Consider the following 26,337-nt stretch of genomic DNA (forward strand, 5'->3'; position numbering starts at 1 on the left):
ATTATTCAATTTCACTTTTTTTTACATACATGCATATAACACTAGCACGTAATTTCTACAGTTCCATCTCTCAACGTCGGTATAGAATGAACATCTTTGGTTAATGAGTTTGAATATTTAATCTTATATGTTTCAACTTTTTTTTTATTTCACAATCAATTTTAAAAAAATTATTATGTGTTTTTTTAATATTTTTCTATATTTTTAATGGACACTTCTCAACCCCTAACCTTACTTGTAGAGGTGTACTAACTATTTTCCCTTATTTTTATTTCTTTTACTTACTAAATTTAGATAGTTATTTGCATTTAATAGTTGAATGACAATTTATTTAATTCATATAATAATACATAAACTTAAGGATAAATCTCAAAATTATACATGAACTTTAATTTGATAGAACTATATACAATAAACTTTGATTCTGGTTCAACTGTGTACATGAAACTTTAATCTTGACTCAATCATATACATTTAAAGAAATAAATATATCAGTTTATTTTTATATGCAATGTATAAATATAAAATAATGCTATATCAATAATTGTGATAATAGTTCGTGAGAATTGGATCAAATTAAAATTTTATGTATACAATTTCACAAAATCAAGTTTAATATACAAAATATATGTATAATTTTAGAATTTATCCTTAAATGTAATGATGATTTGTTATAATATTATTGATTGATGGTGTATGAAATTTATATACCAACTAAATTAATTCAAATTTATAAATTCAAATTCGAATATAACAAAAATTACATTTATCTAATCCATTCAACCTTACTAATTATATAACTTAATTTGTTCAACGCTGGCAAATGATCCACCATGAGAAACTCTTTCAAATCCTACCTAATGATAGCTATCATTTTCTTTCATTTGAGAAAATATAATCATAAAGTACTTTTGATTTGTGTGCAATCATTTCATATATTATCCCTTTAATTGCTTTACTTAAGTGCTTTGATTAAAAAAAACCGTACTTAATTCACTTGTTGCTTATTTAAGGATGATATGACAAAAGAGCCAAGTAGTTCCAAGTTAAGCAGATCGAGCTCACTCACCAACTATGACCACTCCCCATCAGCCTCTATTAGACAGACCCAAAACCTCTTATACCAGGATTCTCCTCCTAATCTTCACCTTGGTTGCTATAATATGCTCAGCTACTTTGGTTAGTGTTCGTTCAGTTAGATTTAGCTCCTCTAGTACTGCTCTCCCATATCGGTTTTGTGAGAGAGCTGTTGACCAGAAATCATGTTCAGTATTTCTGTCAGAAATGGCATCAAATACGACCTTGAAAATGAAGGATGCTGGTGATGTACTGCAAGCCTTCTTAGAGCAGTCCAAAGTTCGTATGCAAAATGCCATGAATGTGGCCAAGAAGTTTAAGCATCGGATCAACAATCCGGGAGAGCAAGCAGCTTTGGCTGATTGCATGGAGTTAATGGAGTCATCCATGGATAGGATCATGGATTCCATGGTGGCTGTTGATAAACAAGATGCCACATCCTATTCAAATGCTCACGCATGGCTAAGTAGTGTACTCACTAACCATGTCACATGCTTGGATGGCCTGGAAGGGTCAGCTCGGACCCTTATGGAGCCAGGGCTCAATGACCTGATATCAAGGGCAAGAACTTCACTGGCCATTTTTGTTTCTTTTTCTCCAAGGAAAACAAAACTTATTGATCCATTGATTGATGGGTTCCCATCATGGGTCAGCAGCAAGGATCGGAAGCTGTTACAATCTTTGCCTAACGAAATTAAGGCCAATGTTGTGGTGGCCAAAGATGGGAGTGGCAAGTACAAGACATTAGGGGAAGCTGTTGCAGCAGCACCAGATAAAAGCAAGACCAGGTACATAATCTATGTGAAGAAAGGTACTTACAAAGAAAATGTTGAGATAGGAAAGAACAAGAAGAATTTGATGATTGTTGGTGATGGCATGAAATCGACCATTATCATCGGCAGCCTGAATGTTATTGATGGATCTACCACCTTCAGATCAGCCACTGTTGGTAAAGATCTCACCCTTCATGACTAGAATATAGCTATATCTTTCATCGACATTTCTCTGATAAATATTTTGACTATGGTAATAAATCAGCGGCTGTTGGTGATGGGTTTATGGCCCAAGACATCTGGTTCCAAAATACAGCAGGGCCACAAAAGCATCAAGCAGTGGCCCTTCGTGTCGGAGCCGATCAATCGGTTATAAATCGGTGCCAGATTGATGGCTACCAAGACACACTTTACACCCACTCCAACCGCCAATTCTACAGAGATTCCGAAATTACTGGCACAGTGGATTTCATATTTGGTGATGCAGCAGTGGTGTTCCAGAATTGCAAACTGGTGGTCCGGAAGCCGATGGACAAGCAATCAAACATGGTTACAGCCCAAGGCAGAATAGACCCGAACCAAAACACGGGCACTTCGATCCAAAGCTGTAATATAATAGCAAGTTCTGATCTTGAGCCAGTGAAAGGGTCCTTCAAGTCATATCTGGGGCGTCCCTGGAAGGAGTATTAAAGAACTGTTGTTATGCAATCACACATTGGTGACCATATTGACCCATCAGGGTGGTCAGTTTGGACCGGGGATTTCGCATTGAAGACACTGTACTATGGGGAGTACATGAACAAGGGACCTGGAGCTGGAACTAGCAAGCGAGTGAAATGGCCAGGCTATCATGTCATTACCAGTGCAGACGAGGCCAAGAAATTCACTGTGGCTGGGGTTATACAAGGAGGATCATGGTTGAAACCTACTGGAGTCATATTTACTGAAGGGCTGTAAAATAAATTAGCTAGGCTTGGTTTCTTTTGGCTTCAACTGTTTTCGTTTTGAATAAATGAAAGCTTCCTTTCATCCCTTTCACCGTAACATGAGTTTTCTGGTTCAATGAAGCTCATGTTGTTTAATTAAAGGATTGCTTTGAACAAGAGTTTGCTGCTGTCCTGTCGTACTCAATTCACTAACTTCTGTGGAAACAAATCAAGATTTCATAAATCAACACTGCTGGAATCAAGAGTAATTGACCATTGAATAACAGTCAAGTAATCAGATCATAAGTTTTTCAACTATGACGCCCTTAGAATTATAGAGATTCAGAGGTATTATACAAATAGAGGTAAAATTACCCTATTACTCTACCAAAAATTTATAAAGGGTAGTGGAATTTCTAGAAATTTAGCTGTATTAGATTGCCACAAGCAGAGTAGGAATATTATAATATATACTAGATTATGCCCTTGCTATGCTTTAGGAAATTAGAGTCATGCTTTGTATATAATATTTATATTAATATAAATAATTTATAAAAAATATATAATGAAATGATTTAATTTTCAAGTAAATAAATTTAGAGTTATAATTAAATGATAATTATGTAATAAACTATCCAATTACCCTTAATCTTTAAAGTGGAGTATATAACACGCTTTTGATCCCATGCTACTCAAATGGTTGCAACAACGATGTTGTCATCTAAACTACAATTTAGTCAACAATTCAATTAAAAATTTAAATAATATATACTAGTTTATGGCACACTCACTATAGGTAGAAAACAAAATTATGTAACAAATATAGTGATAAAAAATTGATATAAATGATAAATAAGACTTTAGTTAAATGGTAAAATATAAAGGTAAAAAATTAAAAAGACATGAGTTCAAATCTTATTACGAGTATATATATATTTCATTTTTCTATATAAAATATAGAAAATAACAAAGACACCCTCAAAATAATATAATTTACTTCAAAAAAATAAGAATATTTTTATTTTTACTTAATTAAATTGATATTCAATTAATCCATGACATCTATTGAATCAAAATTTTTATAATAAGTATAAATGTGTACAGGCTTTGTCCATATTTATGATATTAAAGAAAGAAAAAAAATAAAACGGTAGGGATTTTGGGTTGAAACGATGAATATGACATCTTTCATTATATCTACTTATGGTTGGGTGATTCGTCTAGGCTTGAAAGTTCGTTTGAAAAAATAAAAGGATTTTGACAAAATATAATGTCTTAAAAATGAATTTAGGTAAAATTTAAGGTCCATTTTTTATATGGGCTGAGTCTTAGGCAAGATTTTTTTAGTTTGAGCCCGATCCGGCCCGAAAATATATATATTATGTTATAAAAAACATTATATTAACTATATATGTTAAATAATAATTATATATATTTATATTAAATCACTAACCCAATAACAATTAATCTCATTACGCAAAATCTAAAACAAAACTTACCCAACTAAATAACCCAACCCAAAATATAAAATTTTACAATTTATATTTAATACAAGAAAATATTTATTATATTTTCCTGTGTTTTTGTAATATAATAAAATATTTATTATATTTATGGTAGTTTTTTTTAATATAAATATTTATAATGCATTTTTAATGTGTTAGAAAACTTTTAATTTAACTTTTTTTTAGTTAGTATATTATATCTCTTAAAAAAATATTTTCAAATAAAAACTAGTCTAAAAAATCAAATATGGGCAGGTCAAGCCCTGTTTACCTTTCTTAAAATTGAGTTAAGGAAAAAAGTAAACCAATTTTTCAGGTTGGACGGAGTTTGGGCTTGAAAAATTGGTTTAGATACCTTGCATGTATCTAGTCTGGCCCATGAGCACCTCTAGATTTCACCAAACAAAAAATAAAGTCGCTCATTTTTTTACCAAAAAATAAAGCCATCTAGTTGGTCACTCAACTTTTAGGCGTTTTCATTTTGATAATTCAAATTGAAATTCTTGCAATTTCATTACCCGATTTTTGCGGCGTTTTCTTTTAGTCACCTAAGCGCTAAAGATCTAATGGTGGTTGATAGTACATGCTACTTGTAACGCCCCAAAAATGTATATTTTTTTTTTGTAAAAATATAATACAAATATTTGTTTGCTTTAGTGGTTAAGTGTTTTGGGTGTGTGTATGAGGTCTTAAGTACAAGCCTTGACTTGGGCAAATTTTGTTATTTTTATGAATAAAGCCTTATCTCTGGTCATTAGGCTTATAGTTAAAAGTTGGTAAAAATATAATAGGATGGGTTTGCTGGTCTGTTGCTTGGTCGTGTGGCGTGGTGGAGTCCTAGTGCAAGCCTGCAATTGTGTTGTACGGTAAGTTTCCGTTTTATTAAACTCGAATGTTACTCTGGATAAGGGATTAAGGGATGTTTTGTTGATTGTTTAGGAGTTGATCGTGAGGTTGGAATTAGCGTTCGTCGATTTGACTCGAAGTGGTGATCGTTTGGTAACCGTGTAAGGTATGTGTTTTCTTGTGTTGTTTGGGCGAGTGGTTTTGGCTTTGAATTCGTTCTTAACTTTGTTGAACTCTTCATTAATGAGGAATGGTTATTTTTATAGCAACGAATCATTTCAGTTACTATCTCCCTCGTGTTGAGTAGTGGTGGAATTGTGCGAAGTTAGAAGGTAAGTGATGAGCAGACAAGCTTAGACTTTTTGGTACGTGAATACGGTTTAATATTAGTTTAAGACCGATTCTAAAGTTGGGATTGTCGATTATAGGTTTTTGGTGATCTCGGGATTGCGGAAGAAGCGAAAATGATACAAGTGTGTACCTGAAACACAGAAAATGAGATTCAACGAAAAGCTAAAATTGCTTGCTGTCGACGAATAAGAGAAAATGATGCGAAAAATTGTAGAGAAAGGAAATAAGGGTATTATAAACTTGGAAATCAAGATTCTGCACTAAAATAGTTGGACAACAATAGTAGTATAATTTTTAAAAATCATCAAAAATAGTAGAAATTGAGTTAGAGGTTGAATAAAATATGAAATTAAAGTTTATTGAGTATAGTTTTCCATGGAAGAAATAGTATAAGCAATGGAATTGTAAGTTATGAAATATAATGAATTGTGTGAGTCAAGGTCAGAATAGTTTCGAGTTCCCCTATTCGGAATTTGGAAAATCATCAAAAATTGTAAAAAAATAATTAAGATATTAAATTTATATTTTAAAATCCTTAATGAGTCTATTTTCAAGAGAAACAAACGGAAACATCATCTAAATTCTATGCCAAGAGATAAATAATTTTCAGTAAGGAAAGGTTGAAGCTGTTAAACAGCAGAATTGGGATAAATTTGAAGATTTTACTGTACTTATTTGATAAACTATAAATTCTGAAAATTTTACAGGAGAAAGGTATTTGAGTCTAGTTTCAAAAACATCAAGCAGATCTTAATTTGGAATTCCGTAGCTCAATATATAAATAATTTAGTAACAATGACTCAAGTAGACAGCTTTGAAGGAACATATTAGTAAATAGTGAAAACATATATGATTGTTTAGCTAGCATGGGTTACATTAAAAATGGGTCACGTGGCCAAAGCCAATTTGGGCCGAGTGGGCCACACGGGCAGGCCACATGGGCGTGTGAGCCCATTACTCTGAAAAGTTGTCTAAGGTTGCACGGGCCGCTCAAGTCGACTGTGGACCTACTGAAGGGTCGGTAAGCCCTACTTAGACCCTTATGTGTGTGATCTGCCTGTCTAATTTCCGTACCAAGCATGAATTATGATATCTGAATGTATGCACTGTAACTGCATAATAGCATGACATCTTTTGTATGTTGCATGACATCGAGGTGTGTTATTGTTATTTGGAGGAAGTGTTTGAAAGGCTATTAAGCCTGCTATCTGGCAGCTCTGCTGCAAATTTTTTATTATGTGCCGCATTGCGGTACAGCATGGTGTGTAGGGATGGGTGGGTTGATTTAATCCCCACATGGTGTGTAGGGATGGACGGAGATGGTGTGTAGAGGCTGGTGGGTAGGATTCTGATTTCTTTCTATTGCATATTGTATCTGAGATGGGCCAAGGCCCTAAATTATGTCTGAGATTATATCCGAACGGGCCAAGGCCCAAACTAAATCTGTAATGGGCTCAGGCCATAGACTGCAATTGATTATGTGTATCTGTATGTATGTTTTCTGTGGGGATTATACACTGAGTTTGCGAAAACTCACCCCTTTTTCCGTTTAATCTTACAGGTAATCCCCAGACTTAGGTAGATCGGCGTAGCGGAGGGCTCGACGGTGACCCCCACTATTGAACTGCTTTATTACAACTTTTGTTTTTATATTATTCTTAGGTATTTATTATTGTAATGTTGAGACTTTGGACCGTATCTGGGGTTTTATACTGTTTTTATGGATTTTTTTTTGCAACTTAACAAAACACGATTTTACTAAAAACTAAGATTTTCGGTTTCGTAAAATAATTGGTTTCAAAAGCTTCTGCTTAAAAGACATGTTTTAAGGCAAATCAGCTAGTTCACGTTTTTCCGAATGAAATAAAAGCTAATTAACTGGAACGATTTTTACTTGTCAATCTCGATTTCAAACCCCATTCTATGTGACATCGCCAGATTCGGCCATAATGTCTAGGCCGGGTTTGGGATGTTACACTACATCATGTTTACACTTTCATTTTGGTTATCCAATTTCTACGTTGTTTTCATTTTGGTCCTCCAAAAAAAATCTTATTTTAAGTGTTGATCTTGGTAAAAAAAAATTAAGGATTAAAGTGAAAAGGGATAGAAACTAAAATAATGCTTTTAAAAAATTGTCAAATTGCACTTGTTTATCCCCTTGCCGATAGTTCTATTTTTTTAATATTGAAAATTTAAATTTTAAATCATCAAAATCAATTAAATAAATTATTAAAAATTTTGTATCCCCTAATAGTGTCAGTCAATTTGTTACTAAATATTGAAATTAATAAATTTAACCTCCTTATAAAATTTAAAAATTTTATTTTATATTTCCAAATTAAAATCAACTCAAATAACTCATCTTTAATAATTGTCTACGAAACTCAAATTTCTTTTGATTATGTGATCTTGAATCCTCCATGCTAAGTTAAAAGTAAAGAAAAATCCTTGCAATTAATTAATTAAATTTATTTTTCATGCCAAACAAAACTTAAAATTTTTTTATTACTTCTTTACCCAAACGAAAAACAAGCATAGAATATTTGAGATTATATAATCAAAAGAAATTTAAAATTTGTAAATAATTATTAAATAATAAAAATCTTATCACACGTGTATACATGTAGAAATCATGTATTTAGAACATAGAGATGTTTAAAAATAACATACAAATATATTTATTAAAGCTTCATATAAAAATTAAAAATCATTTTAGTTCAAATCGTTAAAAAAAAGGTTCTATATGTATGGTGTCCTTGGTTCAAAATCTCATTATAGACAGATTTTTATTGATTTATAAAAATATAAAAAAACAAAAATATTTACATAATAATATAACCTACTTTGCAAATAAAATAATTTTTTTGGTAATTTCTTAATTGAGTTGGGACCTAGTTGATGGGTGACAGTAACTCAGTAAAAGGCTTAATAAATAGTATAAATGAGTTAATTAAGTTGATTTCCTTATGAATAACATTGAAACATAAAATAAAATTGTAAAATTTGGAAAGTGATTAAATTAATTAATTTTAATATTATAGTAATAAATCAGTTGACATTAATAAGGGATAAAAAATTTTAATAATTTATTTAATTCTTTTGATTTTTTAAATTTAAAATCTTACTATTAAAAAAATAGAAACTCTAGCAATTTATAAACAACTCCAATTTGACATATGTTTAATGTATTATTTTAGTTTCTATTACCTTTTCACTTTAATCTACCTCAACCAATACTTAAACATAATGTGGTCTGTACAATTAATTGAGTAACTAAAATGAAAGCACATTTTTTATATAGTTATAATAAAAACAACACGACCCGAAATTCGACCCAATATAATAAAAGGTTACAGACATCCTAAATAGAGGGATCTTCTTCTTCTCTACTGCTAGACTAAAATTCTCTCCCCTAAATCTTCACATTTATTGATCTAAAGTATCAACAATCTTAAAAATTAAGCACCTTTCTCTATTCTGCTCATCTAATCCTAAGAAAATGAAGAAGGTGAGAAAAGAAAGTGTTTGAAGAAGAGAGAGAAAACATGTTTTGATTATGAAATATTTGGTTGTAAGCCTTCTAAGTTGGTGAGGGGAAGAAGAGAGAAAGCAAATTTTCAATGTTTATTTTAAAATTTTTTCTTTGTATATTTGTAAGTTAAGCATAATCTTCCGTAGTCAAAATTACACGAATTCACTAGCTCCGTTGTCAAACGATGGCTCAAATTTCCATCCAATGATTGACATTTGCATAAAAAAAACAAAAATTACTTTAAAAAATGCGGGCGGCACGAAAATTTGATTAAAATTGTTCAACAGTTTGTGATACATTTCTGCTAGATGAATCAAATAAAAGTATTTTCAGTTTTGTCTTTTCATACATAATTAAAATTTACTTAAAAGATGGAATTATTCATGAATTGATTGGTTAATTGAATCTTATAAGTCTTCTTTTTTTAATTGACAAGAGGTGGTTTAGGGTTTCAACTTGGTGAACTAGATGTTTAGATTTTCAAAAGATTTATTTAAATTTCATTTTTTTACTTTTAAGTAAATTTACAACTTAGTCCTTTACTTTACGAAAATTGAGTAGTTAATCTAAATGTTGATGAATATGTGAAGTTGAATTGTAACTTTTTGTTAATTTATTGCGTATAAATTGTTAAACTACTTATTTTTGCTAATTCCTTAGATATAAATTGTTGAGCGATTCATTTTTAGGTCAACAATTTAATGAAAATGTTTAACAGTATTACTCAATTGGATTAAGTATTTAATTTTCTTAAAATATTAGGATTAAATTTTGTAAATTGAATTAGAAAGACTAATTTGTTAATTTTTGCAAAATAGAAAGACAAAATTTATAATTAAACCATTATCAAAGTATTTTTATTTAAATATAATTTTAAAAATTACTAAATATTAATATTTTGAATTTAATAATAAATGTGTAACATCTATATCTGCTATAAAAAAGTCATATTTTTATTCCTTTTAATGTTTACAAATTCTTCTAATAAAATTAAACAAAATTATGTTACGATTACAATCGAAACTGCAACAGTTGTTTATGAACTGCAAACGAATAATCTAGGGGTAGGTTTGGATGGGCAGTGGGATGCGTCACGTTTAGCTTACTTTTTGTCTCATACTACATTATTTAATCTTATCATTACCATTGTTTTTATACTAATCGCAAGTAAACACACTATCCATCTAAACCCATCCTAAGAATCCTTCTTTTCCTCTCTCTCTACCCCATAGCTTCTAGATTTTACCCACATTTTAAGAAAAACAATACTTAACATTTTCTTACAGAGTAGTCTTAACAAGACATTAGAATATCACTCGATCAAAACAATAAATCCCCACAACAACTAATTGTCACAATCTTGTGTTTTCTTAATCAAACAGACAAAGCTACCGCCCGATTCTTTTTCGTTTCATATGTATTTCAAGACCCCATATCTCAATCTCACCTTTAGAACCCCACTTTCCCTTCATTTTCTTGCATTTTTTTTCTCATTTTCTTTTCCCTTGTTTCTTTCTTTGGAAAAAGTCATTTGAGTACTTTCCTTTGCATGTTTTCCTTGACCATTCATCAAAAGTGATAGCAAACAAGATGAAGAATAGAACTTTGCATCAATGCTTCTCTCGTAAATCTTCCAGCTATTGTACTCACCATATTTTATAGGTAAACTATAAAACTTATCTCTTTATTATCATAATTTGTTATAGTTCCTAGGCTAGATACCTATATAGTTCCTCTTTCGATAATCAACATTCATCAACCTTTTTCTTTTTTGGTCTTAAAGAAGGAAAAGTACAATCTCTCCACATTTACCAAAAGGTTCCTTCAACATTCCATCACTCTTTCAACTACCCCAACATTATGTCTGCCATCAAAGGCATCTGTAAAGGTTTCAAATACATTTCCAATATATTTGGTGAGGTTCTTTTTTTTTTTTATCTCTCTTTCTATATACAATAACATGGAAGCATTTGAGCATGTTTTCTAGCTTAGTTTGGTATTTTTGTACTTTCAAACTGAGATGAGCAAGGGTTATTGTTGTTGTAGTTTGGAAAGAGCGAAAGATGGAAATTGGGAACCCACAGATGTTAAGCATGTGGCACACATTGGTTTGGATAGCTTTTCCGACACTGCACCCAGTTGGGTATGTTCAATAAATTTTGATTCAATATTCAACAACTAAATTTGTATAGGCAAGCTCTGTAGTATTCATCTTTTAATTATTTGCTTGGCTTGGAATATATTACAGATGAATGAATTCAAGACAGGCCTTGATTCAACAGCAAAACCAATCCGCAAATCTAGAGTTTATAATCCTACATTTATTTCAACATGCTCCTCTCAAGGCAAATTTTCTCTAAAATTGAATGTTTCCAAAATGATGAATGCTTGGATCATTCCCAGCCTTTAATTATTACTTTTTTTATAGGTGTTGACCTATTTGTGGGATCACAACCTGCAACAGAGGTGACGAGAAACCGTTCTTGCACAGATCTTTCAAATGTTGCTAAGAAACAAAAACGAAAAAAGAAGAACCCTTCCATTTCCAAATCTCCTTCCTTGAAATCTTCACAAATATCGAAGACTAAGTATACTTAATTGGCTCCAACTACAGACTTTGAAATGTAAGGTTACACGACTTTTGATTTGAACTCATCAAAGACCAATATTAAGAAAATGATTACGGATCAGTAGGAATTAGTTTGAACAAAGCTTTGTGTAAACTGGAATTCATATATACAGATAAAAAAAGGAATGACCAATGTATGAATCCAAATCCCAAGGATGTGAGACTTATCTATGGGCAGTAGAAGATATTTAGTTTCATGGAGGAAAGTTTTATTGTAATTGTTGGTAGAATGGTTTGTTAATTTAGATTATCAGTTTCCAACAAAGTTTGTAAGGGAATCTAATTATTTTTATAATATGGATGAAAACAATTATCTATTTTAACATCTTGATTTACCAACCAACCCTTTTATCGTCTCCTTTGTGTCACACACCCAACATGAACAACAATACTTTTTAGCGTCATTTCAAATTTTTTATTAGAAAACAAGTTCTTTATAAAAAGTTAAGGGTAAGAATTTTTTTTTCTAAACTAACATATTACATTTTGGTACACGAGTTATGAATAAAATCATGAGAAATTAACGAAAGTTGTAAGATATGTAATCATATCATTTTTTTAATGTTTTAATTTGGCTCTATTGTATATGTTAATATACAAAAGAGTTACTAATAAATAAACCTAAAGGATATAATAAAGTCCGATAAATATTAGTATTTTGCATTGGCAAAAATATATAGTCCATTGAGCGATAAGCTATGTATAACAATAACATCAATTTTTATAAATAACATATATAATAATCCTTTATAGAAAAATTTATGAATATGAGAAGATGGAGAAAGAATGAAATAAACTTTGTTTTAGATTTTTTTAATTTCTTTTGGTTTCAATCCAAGCAAAATCAAAATTCATCATTCATTTACGACATCTCACAAATCTATGCACATCCTATGAGATTGACAATGTGAATTAAAGAAATCACAAATTATGAATATGACAAGGAAAGCACAAAGTGAAGCATTTAAAGTCCGCATACAATCAAACCATTGAAATTTCAAGCCTGCTTTCAAATCATATTTAATCTGTGACAGCCCTAATGTGACCCTAGTCGGGAAGTGGTTTTGGAGCCACAAAACCGAGTCATAAAAATAATTAGTTGTCATATTTGATGCTTATTATATGTATATATGCATGTGTGAAAATTTCATATTTGAATTTTGTTTAATTGTAGGTGAATTTTAGTAAATAGGACTTATGTGAGAAAGTTTTGAAATGTGATAGGTCAAACAATAAGGATCTATTAGTGCATGAAATAAAAAGGGGGGACTTGCATGTCAATTTCCCCCCCCTAATTAGTAGTGGCCGGCCATGACAAGTATGGTGGACCAAGTGTGATGGGCAAAAACATGTCATAAACATGTTAAGTTAGTGTTTCATGGGAGGTATGATAAAATAAGGAGCATGGGAATAAAATAATGAAAGGGAATATGATGAAAACAAAAAAAAGTGTGTGGTTGTTCCCCCATTTTGCCGAAACTAGAAAAAAAAAAGGAAAGGCTTCATCCTTTGGTTCTTCTTGGCCGGTTTGAAAGGAGGAAGAAGAGAGGTTTCGGTCACCTTGAGCTTAAGGGGAGGTTAGTATGTTGTGTTAAATTCTTAAGTTTTAAACTTGTTTCTAGTTAATTAGCAAATTTCTTACACAAACCATGGCAAAATTTTGAAATCTCGGTGATGGCTTGAGCATTCGGTTTTGGTTGTTGAAAGGAATGAGTTGGAGGTTGGATCATGTTAAGATTCGGCCTTGTACATGAACATTAAGAGTTTGATGTTTTTGCGATTTTTGGAAGGTAAATAAGGTTATACACAAGATAAATACTAAGATTTTGGTTGACTTGTTTTAGTGAGGTTCGGCCAAGGACCTTATGTGCAAGTTTATTCGGTTTAAGTAGAAAAAACGTGACGGGTAGATATGAAGTAATGTGTATATTGGTTCGGCTGCTAAGCAAGGAAATAATTGTTAGTAACATAGTATCTATGCACTTATGTATATATATGTATGTACAAATAACCTATTTAGCTATGGATATCTAAGGTGTTAAATAATGAAATTCTTGATGACTTGGGTTAAATAGCATTCGGCCAAGGACTATATGGGCTTGTTAATTCGGTTTAAGTGAAGAAACTATGATAGAGAAATATGACTAAATTGTGGACTTTGACAATTTAAATGATGCATTTGACTTGTGTACCGACCTAGGACGATATGTGTTTCTATATGAAGTTAGATGGTGTTGATGAAGTTCGGTAATGCATGATGTTTAAATAGTATTGAGCAAGGTCATTGTACTTAAATTGTATGACATACATGTATTGAATGGAATTGCCCAAGTGAAAATATTAAATGAATTTATTTGTTTAAATTAAGCTCAAGAGCAAAGGGGATCTAAATCCGATAAAGGGAAGGAAAAAGTGGTCGAATAGCCATCGAAACCGTTCGACAACACCCGAGGTAAGTTTTCGACTAACGAGACTTAATTTACGATTTGATTAAGTCATGACGCATGAGCATAAAAAATATACGGTGATATGATGATTCTACTTGAATTATCTGTTGAGTTAATTAGTCTATACGTATGACGGGTAGCCGTATGTGCATAGAGATCACGTCATAAAGTAAACTAAACCATGCTGTTTGTATGTGGCTAGTGAGCCGAAAATGGGATTGCTTAATACGTGACTTGTGTTTGAATTCTAGTTATGAAATTGAAATAGAGATGTGTCATGATTTATTGATATGTGCATAGATATTCGGATGATAACCGGGCTAAGTCCCGAAGGCATTTGTGCTAGTGACTAATTCCGGGCTAAGCCCGAAGGCAATTGTGTGAGTTATTATACCCGGGCTAATTCCCGAAGGCATTCGTGCGAGTTATTATGTTCGGGCTAAGTCCCGAAGGCATTGGTACGAGTTACTATATCCGGGCTATGTCCCGAAGGCATTCGAGCGAGTAGCTATATCCGGTTAAATCCCGAAGGTACTTGGCTTGGGAATAAGCGACCTTGCTGTTATAGTTTCAATTAATACGCTCGTAAAATCCCAGCAATGAGGTATGTTCGTATATGCATCGAATTAGTTGATCCCTTACAAATAGTATTCGCTCAGTCGATAAATGAGCTACCGGCCTTTGGCTATGTTGATCTTTTGTGTATGAATATAAGGGTTGGTAATGTGAAGTAAGTATGATATTGAGAATTTGTGCATGTCAAATTATCCATTTAGCCATATGAATGCTACATTTTAGTTGTGTCAAATTTTATGGCTCAAAACTTACTAAGCATTAAATGCTTACTCCGCTTCTGTAAATATCTGTTTTATAGATTTTGGTTCTTCAGCTATCGGACTCGGGATTTTTGAAGTCGAAGTCGCCCACACTATCAAAGCTCCTTTTGGTACACTTTTGGTTGAACTTTGAAATGGCATGTATAGGACACCCCTTTTTTGTTATTAGTCAAGTACTTTGGTGTTGTATATATTTGGATAGCCATGCGAAAATGGCTTATATATATATTTTGAGCATAATGTTATAATCATCTTGAATGTATATGTTCATTAGGAGGCATGGAAATGTTTGGCAACGATTAGCCATTAGAATGGTTCGTCATGATTATATTTTGGGCTATATATGCTAAAGGGCTAGTTGAATCATGAAAACTATGAAATAGGTAAAGTCTACCTTAAAGGCAGATGCTGGCAGCAGCAGTGATGTAGATTTGAAAAATCACTAAAAATAGTAGGAATGGAATTAAATGATGAATAAATTATGTAATCAAACCTTGATGAATCTACTTTCACATGGAAGAAACGAAATGATCATATGAGTTGTATGTTAAGAGATATATAGTTTTTCGTGAAATAGGGCCAGAACGGTTTCTGGATTCCCTGTTCCGACTTTGGAAATTCATTATAAATTAACCAGAGATAATTATAAGTCATGCCATATATGTAAAGATTCCTTTTCAAGTCTAGTTTCTATAGAAACAAACAGCATCAGTATTGAATCCCTGTACAGGGAGATATCCAATTCGTAATGCGCAAGGGTCAGTGTAGTCGAACTCTGAAACAGGGGAGTCTTTAACTAATAAACTGTACCAATTGGCTCAACTAAAAATTCTAGAAAAAAATTTGTAGATGAACATATGAGTCTAGTTTCAGGAAAAATTTACGGAACTGCTTTTCGAGTTTTGGAACTTGAGATATGATTTTTAAGGTGACAGTGACGCAGTTAGCCAGCTCGTCTGGAAATTTAAAATGGACTGTGCAAATAAGTGAATTTAGTCCGTTCACACCTCGTGTCCGACTCCGGAAACGGCCTCGGGTACGGGGTGTTACATAATCACATAAACTAGTATGCTATCTAATTTGAAATTACATCCAATGTCCTCAAGTCAAATACATGTAAAATTTAGATGTGAAAATTTTTGAAAATTGGCGAAAAGCTACTAAAAATAAAAAAAGCTTGAATGATAACATTGTAAATCCCAACCCCCAAACTTAAATTAAACATTATCCTCAATGTTTAAAAGTAAAGGAAAAAATGAAACTCTCTCGATTTAAGCTCAAATTACACTTCCTGGTAAGATGTCTAGTGCTTCTACAAAAATGACAATACATAAGTCTTGCCTTTTCTTTATTAGTAGGTTGGTATTCAACATTTGGTAGATTTATACTACTTTTTTTAATCCACTTATTCAATAGCTTAAGAACTTTCTCCATAGAATATGGACATGGTGGTGGAGAAACTTATTTGCCATGGCTAAGCTTGGACTTTTTGTAAGGCTTTTCTTTTTGTGAAACAAAGAAAACATATCCTTTCTAGTGAAAGTAATTCGTCATTTTCTTATTTCCCATGATAGTGTTGCTAGTTCTTTTACAATCTCTTCTAGAGTAGAAAATGAAGTTAGTGATAAGTTTTGCAAGTAGAGTTGAAATTCATCAAACATTTTTTAGCTACACACTTTGACAAACTCTTTCTCATCATGGGCTTCTTGTATATCTAAAACATTTTCTCTAAAACGTTAGATGTAATCCATCACGTCTTCTTTTTGCTTTTGATACTCTCTCCTTGATTCAATAAGAGTAACCATATTTAGAGTGAAGAAAAATTTCTCTCCAAACATATTGCTTATTTGATTATAATATTTCACAAATCAGAAAGTAAGATTGACATGCCAAGTATATGCCTTTTCAATCAAGGATTTGGAAAATTCTTTTAAATTTACATATTGATAAAGTCTAACTATTTCGAAAGTTTTCATGAATTTCATCACATATTCACAAGCATCTTTAATCTTCCCATTAATTTGCTTAAATTCATGACAACCATAATTCTTAGGATATGTCTTAGCAGTTATACTAGTTGGATTTGGTAACTTGAGATCAAACGTAGAAAAGCTCGAGCTTTTATTCGTATCTTCAAGTAACCTCTAGAGTTTTTCCTTAGTGAAATAACCCAGAGAAGTAGCTTTTGGAGTAGTCATAGTAGAATTAGTAGCAATATCGGTATAAACCCTATCAACAACTAGAAAAACCCTATAGGTAGTGGCATATAGCTTAACAATATTAGTGTTTTTGGATGATATATAGTTATTGGGTGTATTGTATCCATTGCTAGTGTTCATGTTTGGAAGAGTTGTTCCATTAGAAGTATTTTCACCTCCATTCATAAGTTGATCTTGCGAAGTTGTAGAAGAAGATGCAGCCTTGAAATGGTTTTCATCATTTGTATATTATTCTCTTCTAAATTTTACATTCTCTCTTGAAAGGCTTTAATCATGTTCATAATTCTTGAATGAAGGTAGGAATACAAGTGTTTAGATTTTTGGTAGAGTTATTCATATATTTTGTTTGTCTAAGTGTTGAAGCTTTTTAGTTCATACAATCACTCCTCCCTAGTGGAGTTACTAAAATGTAGAGAGCTCTTTTGTAAGAAGAGCAAGGATTACAAATAAGTGAAATGGGATGTGCTAGAAAATGGTGACGAGGAAGAATGAAGTAGGCTTAATAGAACTGAGTGCAACGGTTGGTGGTGGTTTGAGTGGCGAAAAAAGAAGAACAGGGTTAAAGATAAGGAACTGGGAGTTTGTATGATTAGACAAGTTGAGTTACGAGCATTCTATGACAGGCTCAATCTAGCTTGGGACAAGGGATATAAAATTTTATCATCGAATTCGATAATAGCATTGTTTCCCATATGCTTCACAGTAAAGAAGATGAGGACTCCAATTTCTCTATAACTTTAAGTACACATGACCTTAAAAATAGGAAATGGAATGTCATCATCAAACATATACACTATGAAGCAAACTCAGTAGTGGACCATATGGCAAACTGGTTCTAGCATATCATGTAACACCCATCGCCTGACCTGACCATTGGGTCTGAGATACAAAATGCTACATTCATTGCTGGAGCAACTATAATCAATTTATAGTAAAATATTCATATAAACATTTGCAATTCAATGTCAAACACATTCATTTGTTTTTAAACAATCAAAACTGAGTCTTATTAGAGCTTATGAAAGCTTTTTTTGTCAATTCGAGCTTGAAATAGGACCAAATTGCATAAGTTTAGAAAGTTCAAGGTTGAAGTCGTGACGTTACCTCCTTCACATCATTATGTCGCCAAAATACTATGTCACGTCATGTGTAACACCCTAAACTCGGCCTAAACATTATGACCAAACCTAGAGATGTTACCGAAAAATCAATTGAAAATCTAGAATTTGTTTATTTTAAAAATATGTCGTAAGCTCTGATTACACAAAAATCAGGTTTATTTTAGAACATTTACTACTTAACTAATTTATTGAAAATGATGCAGTTTACACTTTCTAAAATATATAGGTTTGCAGTGGAACTTTTTAGCACATTAATATTTAGGAAAACCCAATTTGTTGTTTGAAAATATGAAATTTTGCATATAAAATGAATGTTGTCGATTTAAAAACTCGTAAACAATTTCTAGTAAAAAAGAAAACGATAACAAAAACAAAATCCAAAAATTGAACAGTCCCAAAATGTCCAAACAATCTAGAAATAACAAAACCCATAAAACTAAGACAAATAGAATGATTAACTAATTAAGTTTTAATCGAGCTCTGTTGCTTTGAACCACCCTAAGTTTGAGGGTTACTTGAAAATGTCAGACAACAGAAATTGAGTTTTTGAAACTTAGTGTGCAACACATCATACAGAAATCTGTCAGACATGTTTATATATTTATATCAGTGACAAAGCTTATCAAAATGTAAGAGATGTAGACATAAAGAATCCTACCCCCATCCGTTACTCACCATCTCCGACTATCCCAACACACAATATAGGGTATTATATATCTATCCAACCCTACACACTATTTACCGTCAACAGGACACTTATCAAAGTATTTGCAGCTAAGTTGCCAGTTTATTAGGTGATTTATTACCGTTTACAGAAATATATGTGGTTGAGCCACCAAATACGACAGGTTATTAAACTGTTTGCACTTCCTCCATATAACAAACCCCAATCCAGATGCACATAAAGAACTAAAAAATATCATATATGCCTACAACGAACATGCTTATAATGAAAAATACAAAACATATATACACTTTTCAAATAAACATAGCATACTACAGATTTTATCTATCTTATTTCATTTTGAACATACGTATTTTCAACAAATTTTCGCTAACAGATGGTCAGAATTTGTGTTTTATAGCTTAATTAATAACATACCAACTCTATGGAAGGCCTATAATTGATCCAAATGATGTTTACGACCCTAGGAAAAAATTCAAAATTTTGGGCCCACACGGCTAAAATGGCTAGCCCGTGTAGCCTATACGGCCTAGCACATGGTCCAGCGCATGACATGTAACACGGCCGTGTGTCACACATGGCCTACCACATGACCATGTGGTGTCGATAAAGCAGTTTTTCAGCTTTCACCATTTGCTATTTTTCAGGTTTCTCGTTACACACTTGCAGGTTTTCTGATGCTGATTCCAAAACCGAATAAACCAACACCTAAATTGATAATTATAATAACCAAATTTTAGTAACAGTTCATGAAACTTAATAAGAATTCAACCACAAACGTACTCAATCAACATATTCAGATACTTACCCTAAACAAAGTCTAAGTCGCTGGACGACCACCGATTACTTCTTGTTCTTCTCCTAAAAATGCATTGAAATCATTAAAAAAACTCAAAAAAATAAACTTAATACAATCCTAATGCCTAAAAATAGTTATAACCTATGCATATAGAAGAGAACAAAAATAAAACTTACTGCACGATTTGCAGTCAACAGATCAAGGATTAAGGTTTGCCAAAAAAAAATAGTAACAGGAAAAAAGAGAAAGAATATATAGTGTTATGAAAGAACTCAGCAAGAAGGGAGAAAATTAAAGAAAACGTGGAATTTAGGAAAGGAAGAATGGTAACCGAATTGAACCAAAAATTAAAAAAAATAAAATAGTACAAGAGAGGTGGTGGAAACATGCTAAACTGTTTTGTTTTAAGAAATTAGAAAAAAAATAAAACAGACAAATTAAAATAGGTATCTCTACGTGCCAAACTATTCATGTAATCTGTTTCACTCGATGAACCTTAGTAAATGGACTCGGATAAATAGGTATCTACGTTACACCAACTGCTTGTCCGAGCTAAGTATATTCGTGTCATGTCACTAGTCCAGACTAAACCTTTTTAAATACACATCCAATTGCTTGTCCAAGATGAAAATATACATGTTAGATTATCCTTCCGGGCTAAACTTTTAAAACCACATCAAGTTACTAGTCCAGGCTAAACCCGTGTCGCATGTATCTTCGAGTCTACAAGAAATGTTGGATCTCGGTATCCTCTATAACCAATCTCATACAAGCGCGCAAAAAATCCTATTGGCATGTCAATTGTATCCTAACCTTTACTAAGTTCATACAGGCATCTATTACATTTATAATCATCACTTTTCAATTTAGTCAATTCTCACCTTTTCGTACCAATTCACAACCAATTCAATTTTCAATTAAACATACATATATAATCCAAATAAATGTAATCTAAGTTATAAATACCACATGAATTTACCTGGAAAAAACAGCAAACTAGTTGGATCTTCAAGGACTATTTGATAATTTTGGCTTTTCCCCTATTATCCACGATTTGATTCAATTATTGATCTAAACAATTATTTTAGACACCTCATCAATACCAAACATTTTTATATCATTCCATGATATGCATGAACCTATTTAATTTCATTTTTTGAATGCTCATTATTTTTTGCATTTTATTCAATTTTGTCCCTGAAATCAAAATAACAATATCTTTCAATTTTGAGTTTCGATTTGAAAACTAATCTTAATCACATCGCTTAGGGACCCTCTAATATCTATTATTATAGAAATTTCACAATTTATTCACTTTAGCCTTTATGTACAAAAGCTAACAATTAATCATTACAATTTAGTCAATTTCCATATCTAAGCTTAAATATCAATTTAACACCAAAATCTTTAAGAAATAAACAACGGAAACTTTCAAAAAATTTAGCAATTTTACAAATTGGTACATAGCCTAGTTAAATCAAGCTCTCATGACCTCAAAAACATAAAAATTATAAGAAAAAGACTTAATTACAATACCTAATTAGTTGACGAAAGTTAAAACCATTGAAGCTTCATATTTCTTTTATACTAGACGGCTTGAAGGATGAAGAAGAAGAGAATTCTCTCTTTCTTTCCATCGAAAAAGGCTTTTATACCATAATTAATAATTTATTTAATTTTAATTAATCTTAATTATTAACTTAATAATCGCATTTTAATGTTTTAATCCACCAAAATCCACTAACATATATTACAAACTATTTAATTGCTATTTTGGATCTTTGACTAATTGAAGTACCTAAGTCTTTGGCCAATTAAAAACTTATAGTGATAAGATTTTTACAATTTAGTCTCTATACCTTAATTAAGCAATTAATAAACAAAATTGAATGGCTAAACTTTAATAAACTTTTATACCAACTCCGTAAATATATATATTTAATATTTACAGACCTAATTTATAAAAATAGAATTCCCAAATCACCTTTTCTAGCACTACTGAAAATCAAATTGATACATATTGATTTTTTTTCATTTTTGATTGGCCATCTGAGAGACTAGGGAATAAGCTCTTTAGTGATTGTATGGGGATTACTTACATGAGAAATGTTTGTCTTATCATGTAACGAAGGGGATTCTTATTTGTACAAATGGTACTTCGAGCTTGAAACGAGCATGAAGAAATTAACGATACTTCTTTATCTTTTGAGTTGTTCTGTCGGATCGATCGCTCAAGACCTTTGGTCTCTACCCGAACCCGATGAAAAAAATGGGATCACTTCTTATGGGTTCGTTGAGAACCAGTCAAATTAAAATTGCTAGAACAATCAAAGAATAATCTTACATCTTACACCAATTGAGAACAACTTGGTAGGACTTAGGTCAAAAGGGTTGACCCATCGGAGGGGCAAAATAAAATAGCTTAATATTTAATTAAGGAGAAGTACCAGCTTATAATATGCCATGTCAATATATCAATTTGTTCATAGAAAATTTAGGGAAAAGAAAATATTACCAACAAATATATGGTAAGAAGATTACCATATAAATATAAATATAAATATAAATATAAATATAAATATAAATATCGGGAATAAATTATATTAGGATAATCCTAAAAGTATAGTTTTTAGACACCAATAAAATAGTGCTACATTATTAAATTTTAAATAGAACAAAGTATTATTATATACTCATTTATATCTAATATCTTTTTTTACAAATTTTAATCATTTTTTTTTCATAAGTTAATATTTCTTTTTATTTTGTGCAACCAATTTAAAAAAAATAGTAATTTTTGTGCAATTTTTTTATGTCATTGACATATAATTTTGGTAATTATTTTACCCTAAACCTAGAACTTCGAACCTTTAACTTGAACCTTCAACCTCAACCTTGAACCCCGAACCTTGAGGTTCAGGGTTTGGATTCGAGATTTAAGGTTCAGAGTTCGGGTTTGGGCTTTGAGTTTTGGGTTTGAGGTTCGATGTTTAAGGTTTAAGATTCAATGTTCAAGTTCAAGGTTTAGGAGTTTGGGATTTAAGGTTTAGGTTTAAGGTTTAAGGGTTCAGGATTATGGGTTATGGGTTATGAGTTTGGGATTTAAGGTTTGGTTGTAAGGTTCAAGGGTTTGAGGTTTGAGTTTAGGGTATGAGGTTCTATATTTTAGGTTCAGGGTAAAAAAATTATCAAAATTATGTGTCAATGATATGAATTTTTTTTAAATGTCATTAAATAATTGGAAAGGGAATATGAATAATGTGGTGGAAAGGATCTATAAAATATATATTTTTTATGGATGAGTTTATAATAATTATTTTGTATTTAAATTTTGATGATGTGGTAAAATTTTATTAGTGCCTATAAACTTTAATTTTCAGGATGATACTTATCTAAGTTATTCTCATAAATATAATATGATTTATTTTATTTAACATATAAATATGTAGACCATGGAGATATTCAGAAATTTTGGGGATGAAGCTCCATAAATCATCTGCCATTGCTAGAATTACGAAATTCAAATGATAGTTAATCCAAATACATCGCTAACTTAGAGGATGAGGTTTAAGCTGACTTATTCTACATTAGTTCCATTAGCAGCATCATAATTTGGATTCAATGTTTCCTCCATCTTCTTTCTCTCAATTTCTTCCTCTATTCTTTACTCTACTCACGCTGCACAACTCTGAAACAATTCCTTCATAGAAAACCGAGTGTTACAAACAGTTTCCATTACAGTTCCCAAATATCATTTAAGATTAAACAACTGATAGCTAAGGTAATTAATCGTTTATCTCTGAGGTGGAGGGGTTGAAGATATGAAATTGTCATGGAAAGTAGTAGCTTTCATGTTGTTTCTGTTTCATTCAACAAATCATATTTGTTTAGCCCAACAAGAAGGTAATGATGAGGCTGATGATGAGGCAGAAAAGCAACCTACGCTTCCCAAAGGGCAAGAACATTGTAAAGGGATATTTATTTGGTACAATTTCATCTCTAGAACAAAAGAGTTTCCCCGTTTGAAGAATACAACAGCCCAATCATGGGCATTCAAGTCCAGAGTGACCATATTGAACATGGGAACCAGTGAGTTGCAGGCTTGGAAGATTTTCATTGGGTTTCAATACAAGGAGATATTAGTTTCAGCAAAAGGAGCAGTTTTAATGAGTGGTGTGGATTTCCCAGCTCCTGTTGGCAATGGAACATACCTCTCCGGATATCCTCAAACCGATCTCGAAACTTCCATCGACACCGCTAATGAGTTTGACAAAATTCAGGTGAAAGTTGAACTCAGAGGCACACAGTTCGGACTGAAGCCACCTGGGAATCCAATGCCTAAAACAATAAAACTTGCAAATGATGGATACAAATGCCCTTCACCGACTCGTCGTAGTGAGTACTTAAAACCCTTTATTTTTTTTCTTATATACTTTCATTTTGATTTCCTAACCATAACAATGTTGTTCATCCACAGAAGCCTCAATGTACGTATGTTGTGTGAAGGACCCAAAGTTAAAAGCTAATAAAACTACAAAAACAAAGTTCTTGCCACGACAAAAAGGAGACCTTTTGATTTCGTATGATGTTAGTCAAGCCTACAAAAACAACTACCTTGCTCAGGTAACAATTGAGAACTGTCACCCTTTGGGACGTCTGGACCATTGGAACTTGACTTGGGAATGGATGAGAGGGGAATTTATAAACTCACTCAAAGGTGCTTATGTTCGAAAAGTTGATATTTCAGGCTGTTTAAATGGTAAAGTTGGGGAATACTACGGAGATATGGATTTTTCTAAAGTATTGAACTGCGAGAAAAAACCCATCATTTTTGACTTACCGGCGGAGAAAGCCGATGACGCCCAGATGGGGAAAATACCATTTTGTTGCAGAAATGGCACCCTTTTGCCAGAAACCATGGATTCAACCAAATCAAAGTCAGCTTTCATAATAGAAGTCTTCAAAATTCCACCTGATTTGAACAGAACAACCATATACCCTCCCCAAAAGTGGAAAATTGTGGGGGATCTTAATCCAGATTATAGATGTGGGGCACCTATCAGAGTGGAACCTGCTCAGTCCCCCGATACCACTGGAGTTGAGGCAGTAAAATATGCAATCGCTAGCTGGCAAATTGTTTGCAACATCTCACGGCCAACCAAAGGCAATTCTAGATGTTGTGTTACGTTCTCTGCTTACTACAATAAGTCAGCTATTCCTTGCGACACTTGTGCCTGTGGGTGTGAAGATACAGCGAAATGCAATCCGAACAAACCGGCAATGCTTCTTCCTCCCGAGGCCCTTCTCGTTCCATTCGAAAATAGATCCGTGAAAGCCAAAGCCTGGGCGCAGATTCAACATTTTAAAGTCCCGAAGCGATTGCCTTGTGGTGACAACTGTGGGGTCAGCATAAATTGGCACGTCTCCTCGGACTACAAACAAGGATGGGCGGCTCGGCTTACCCTTTTCAATTGGAAAAGTATCAACTTCGAAAACTGGTTCACTGCGGTTCAGTTCAAGAAAGCTGGTTCTGGGTACGAAAGAATGTTCTCTTTCAATGCAACATTATTGAAAGAACTCAACAATACCATCTTCATCCAAGGCATAGAAGGGATGAATTATTTGATTGGAAAGAAGAACGGTTCAGACCCAGAAAATGATCCCGATGTGCCTGGAAAACAACAATCTGTTGTTACCTTTAAAAAGAGCGGAAAGACATGGCCCAATATTGCTAAAGGAGATGGATTTCCAACAAAGGTCCTTTTCAATGGTGAAGAATGTGCACTTCCTTCACGTATTCCAGTTTCAACTGGAATCCGATTCAGTGTTAGTTTATCGTTACTTTTTCTTTGCAAATTTGTGAGCTTGTTGTTGATACAACGTCTCAACTGAGGATTGAGACTTAATACTCTTTAATGGACGGTAGTTTCATATGAAACTTGAAACTGGGTCTAGATCTTGCGAGTTATACTGTGCCCATTTTCTTTTTGTTTAGCCCATGCTCATTTTCAGTAGGATAACAGACAGAAGTCCCAAACAACCTGTCTGGCCCAATTTACTATGTTCAAATGGTAAACATCTTTTTGACGTGAAACAAAGATATAGTTTAAACTTTAGAGTATTTTTTTTTATTTTATAAATTTTCTCAGTTCTTTTATGTCATCTTATTACTTAAAAAATTAATTAAAAACTAGAAATTCTATCACAAGTCTATACATGTGAAATTGCATATTTAGAATACAGATATGTTTAAAAATAACATATAATAAAAAATAAAATGAATGGTTTAAAACTAATTAATAATAACATGTGAATTGTGTACGATATTAAAATTTTAAAAATAGATTAAATTGTTTATCATTTTGTTTTCATCAATCTTGAGTAGGTGTTTAGTATTATGTTTGATACTCAATATGTTTTTCAATTATTTTATTTGAAGATGGGATAAATCCCAAAACTATACATGAACAACGGTTTAATTTGCAATTGTATATATAAACTTTGATTTTGTGCAATTTTATACTTGAAAGTTTGATTTGATCCAATTCTTGTAAATTATTAACACAATTATTGATATAACATCATTTT

At 32.2% G+C, this 26,337-nt stretch overlaps 2 protein-coding genes across 2 annotated transcripts; both read left to right on the forward strand.

Annotated features, from left to right (window-relative positions):
• Positions 1-1,042: 1,042 nt before the first annotated feature.
• LOC107961969 (pectinesterase/pectinesterase inhibitor) lies at positions 1,043-2,953 on the forward strand. The gene is made up of 2 exons (XM_016898157.2): positions 1,043-2,026; positions 2,116-2,953. Exons 1-2 carry the CDS (start codon positions 1,075-1,077, stop codon positions 2,538-2,540), a joined length of 1,377 nt encoding a protein of 458 aa, XP_016753646.1. The 5' UTR covers positions 1,043-1,074; the 3' UTR covers positions 2,541-2,953.
• Positions 2,954-23,570: 20,617 nt separating this feature from the next.
• LOC107961970 (COBRA-like protein 10) lies at positions 23,571-25,865 on the forward strand. The gene is made up of 2 exons (XM_016898159.2): positions 23,571-24,144; positions 24,227-25,865. The coding sequence occupies exons 1-2, from the start codon at positions 23,571-23,573 to the stop codon at positions 25,639-25,641; spliced, it is 1,989 nt and encodes a 662-aa protein (XP_016753648.1). The 3' UTR covers positions 25,642-25,865.
• The last annotated feature ends 472 nt before the right edge of the window (positions 25,866-26,337 follow it).

This window comes from Gossypium hirsutum, chromosome A06 (assembly GCF_007990345.1).
Source record: "Gossypium hirsutum isolate 1008001.06 chromosome A06, Gossypium_hirsutum_v2.1, whole genome shotgun sequence".
NCBI classification, from domain to species: domain Eukaryota; kingdom Viridiplantae; phylum Streptophyta; class Magnoliopsida; order Malvales; family Malvaceae; genus Gossypium; species Gossypium hirsutum.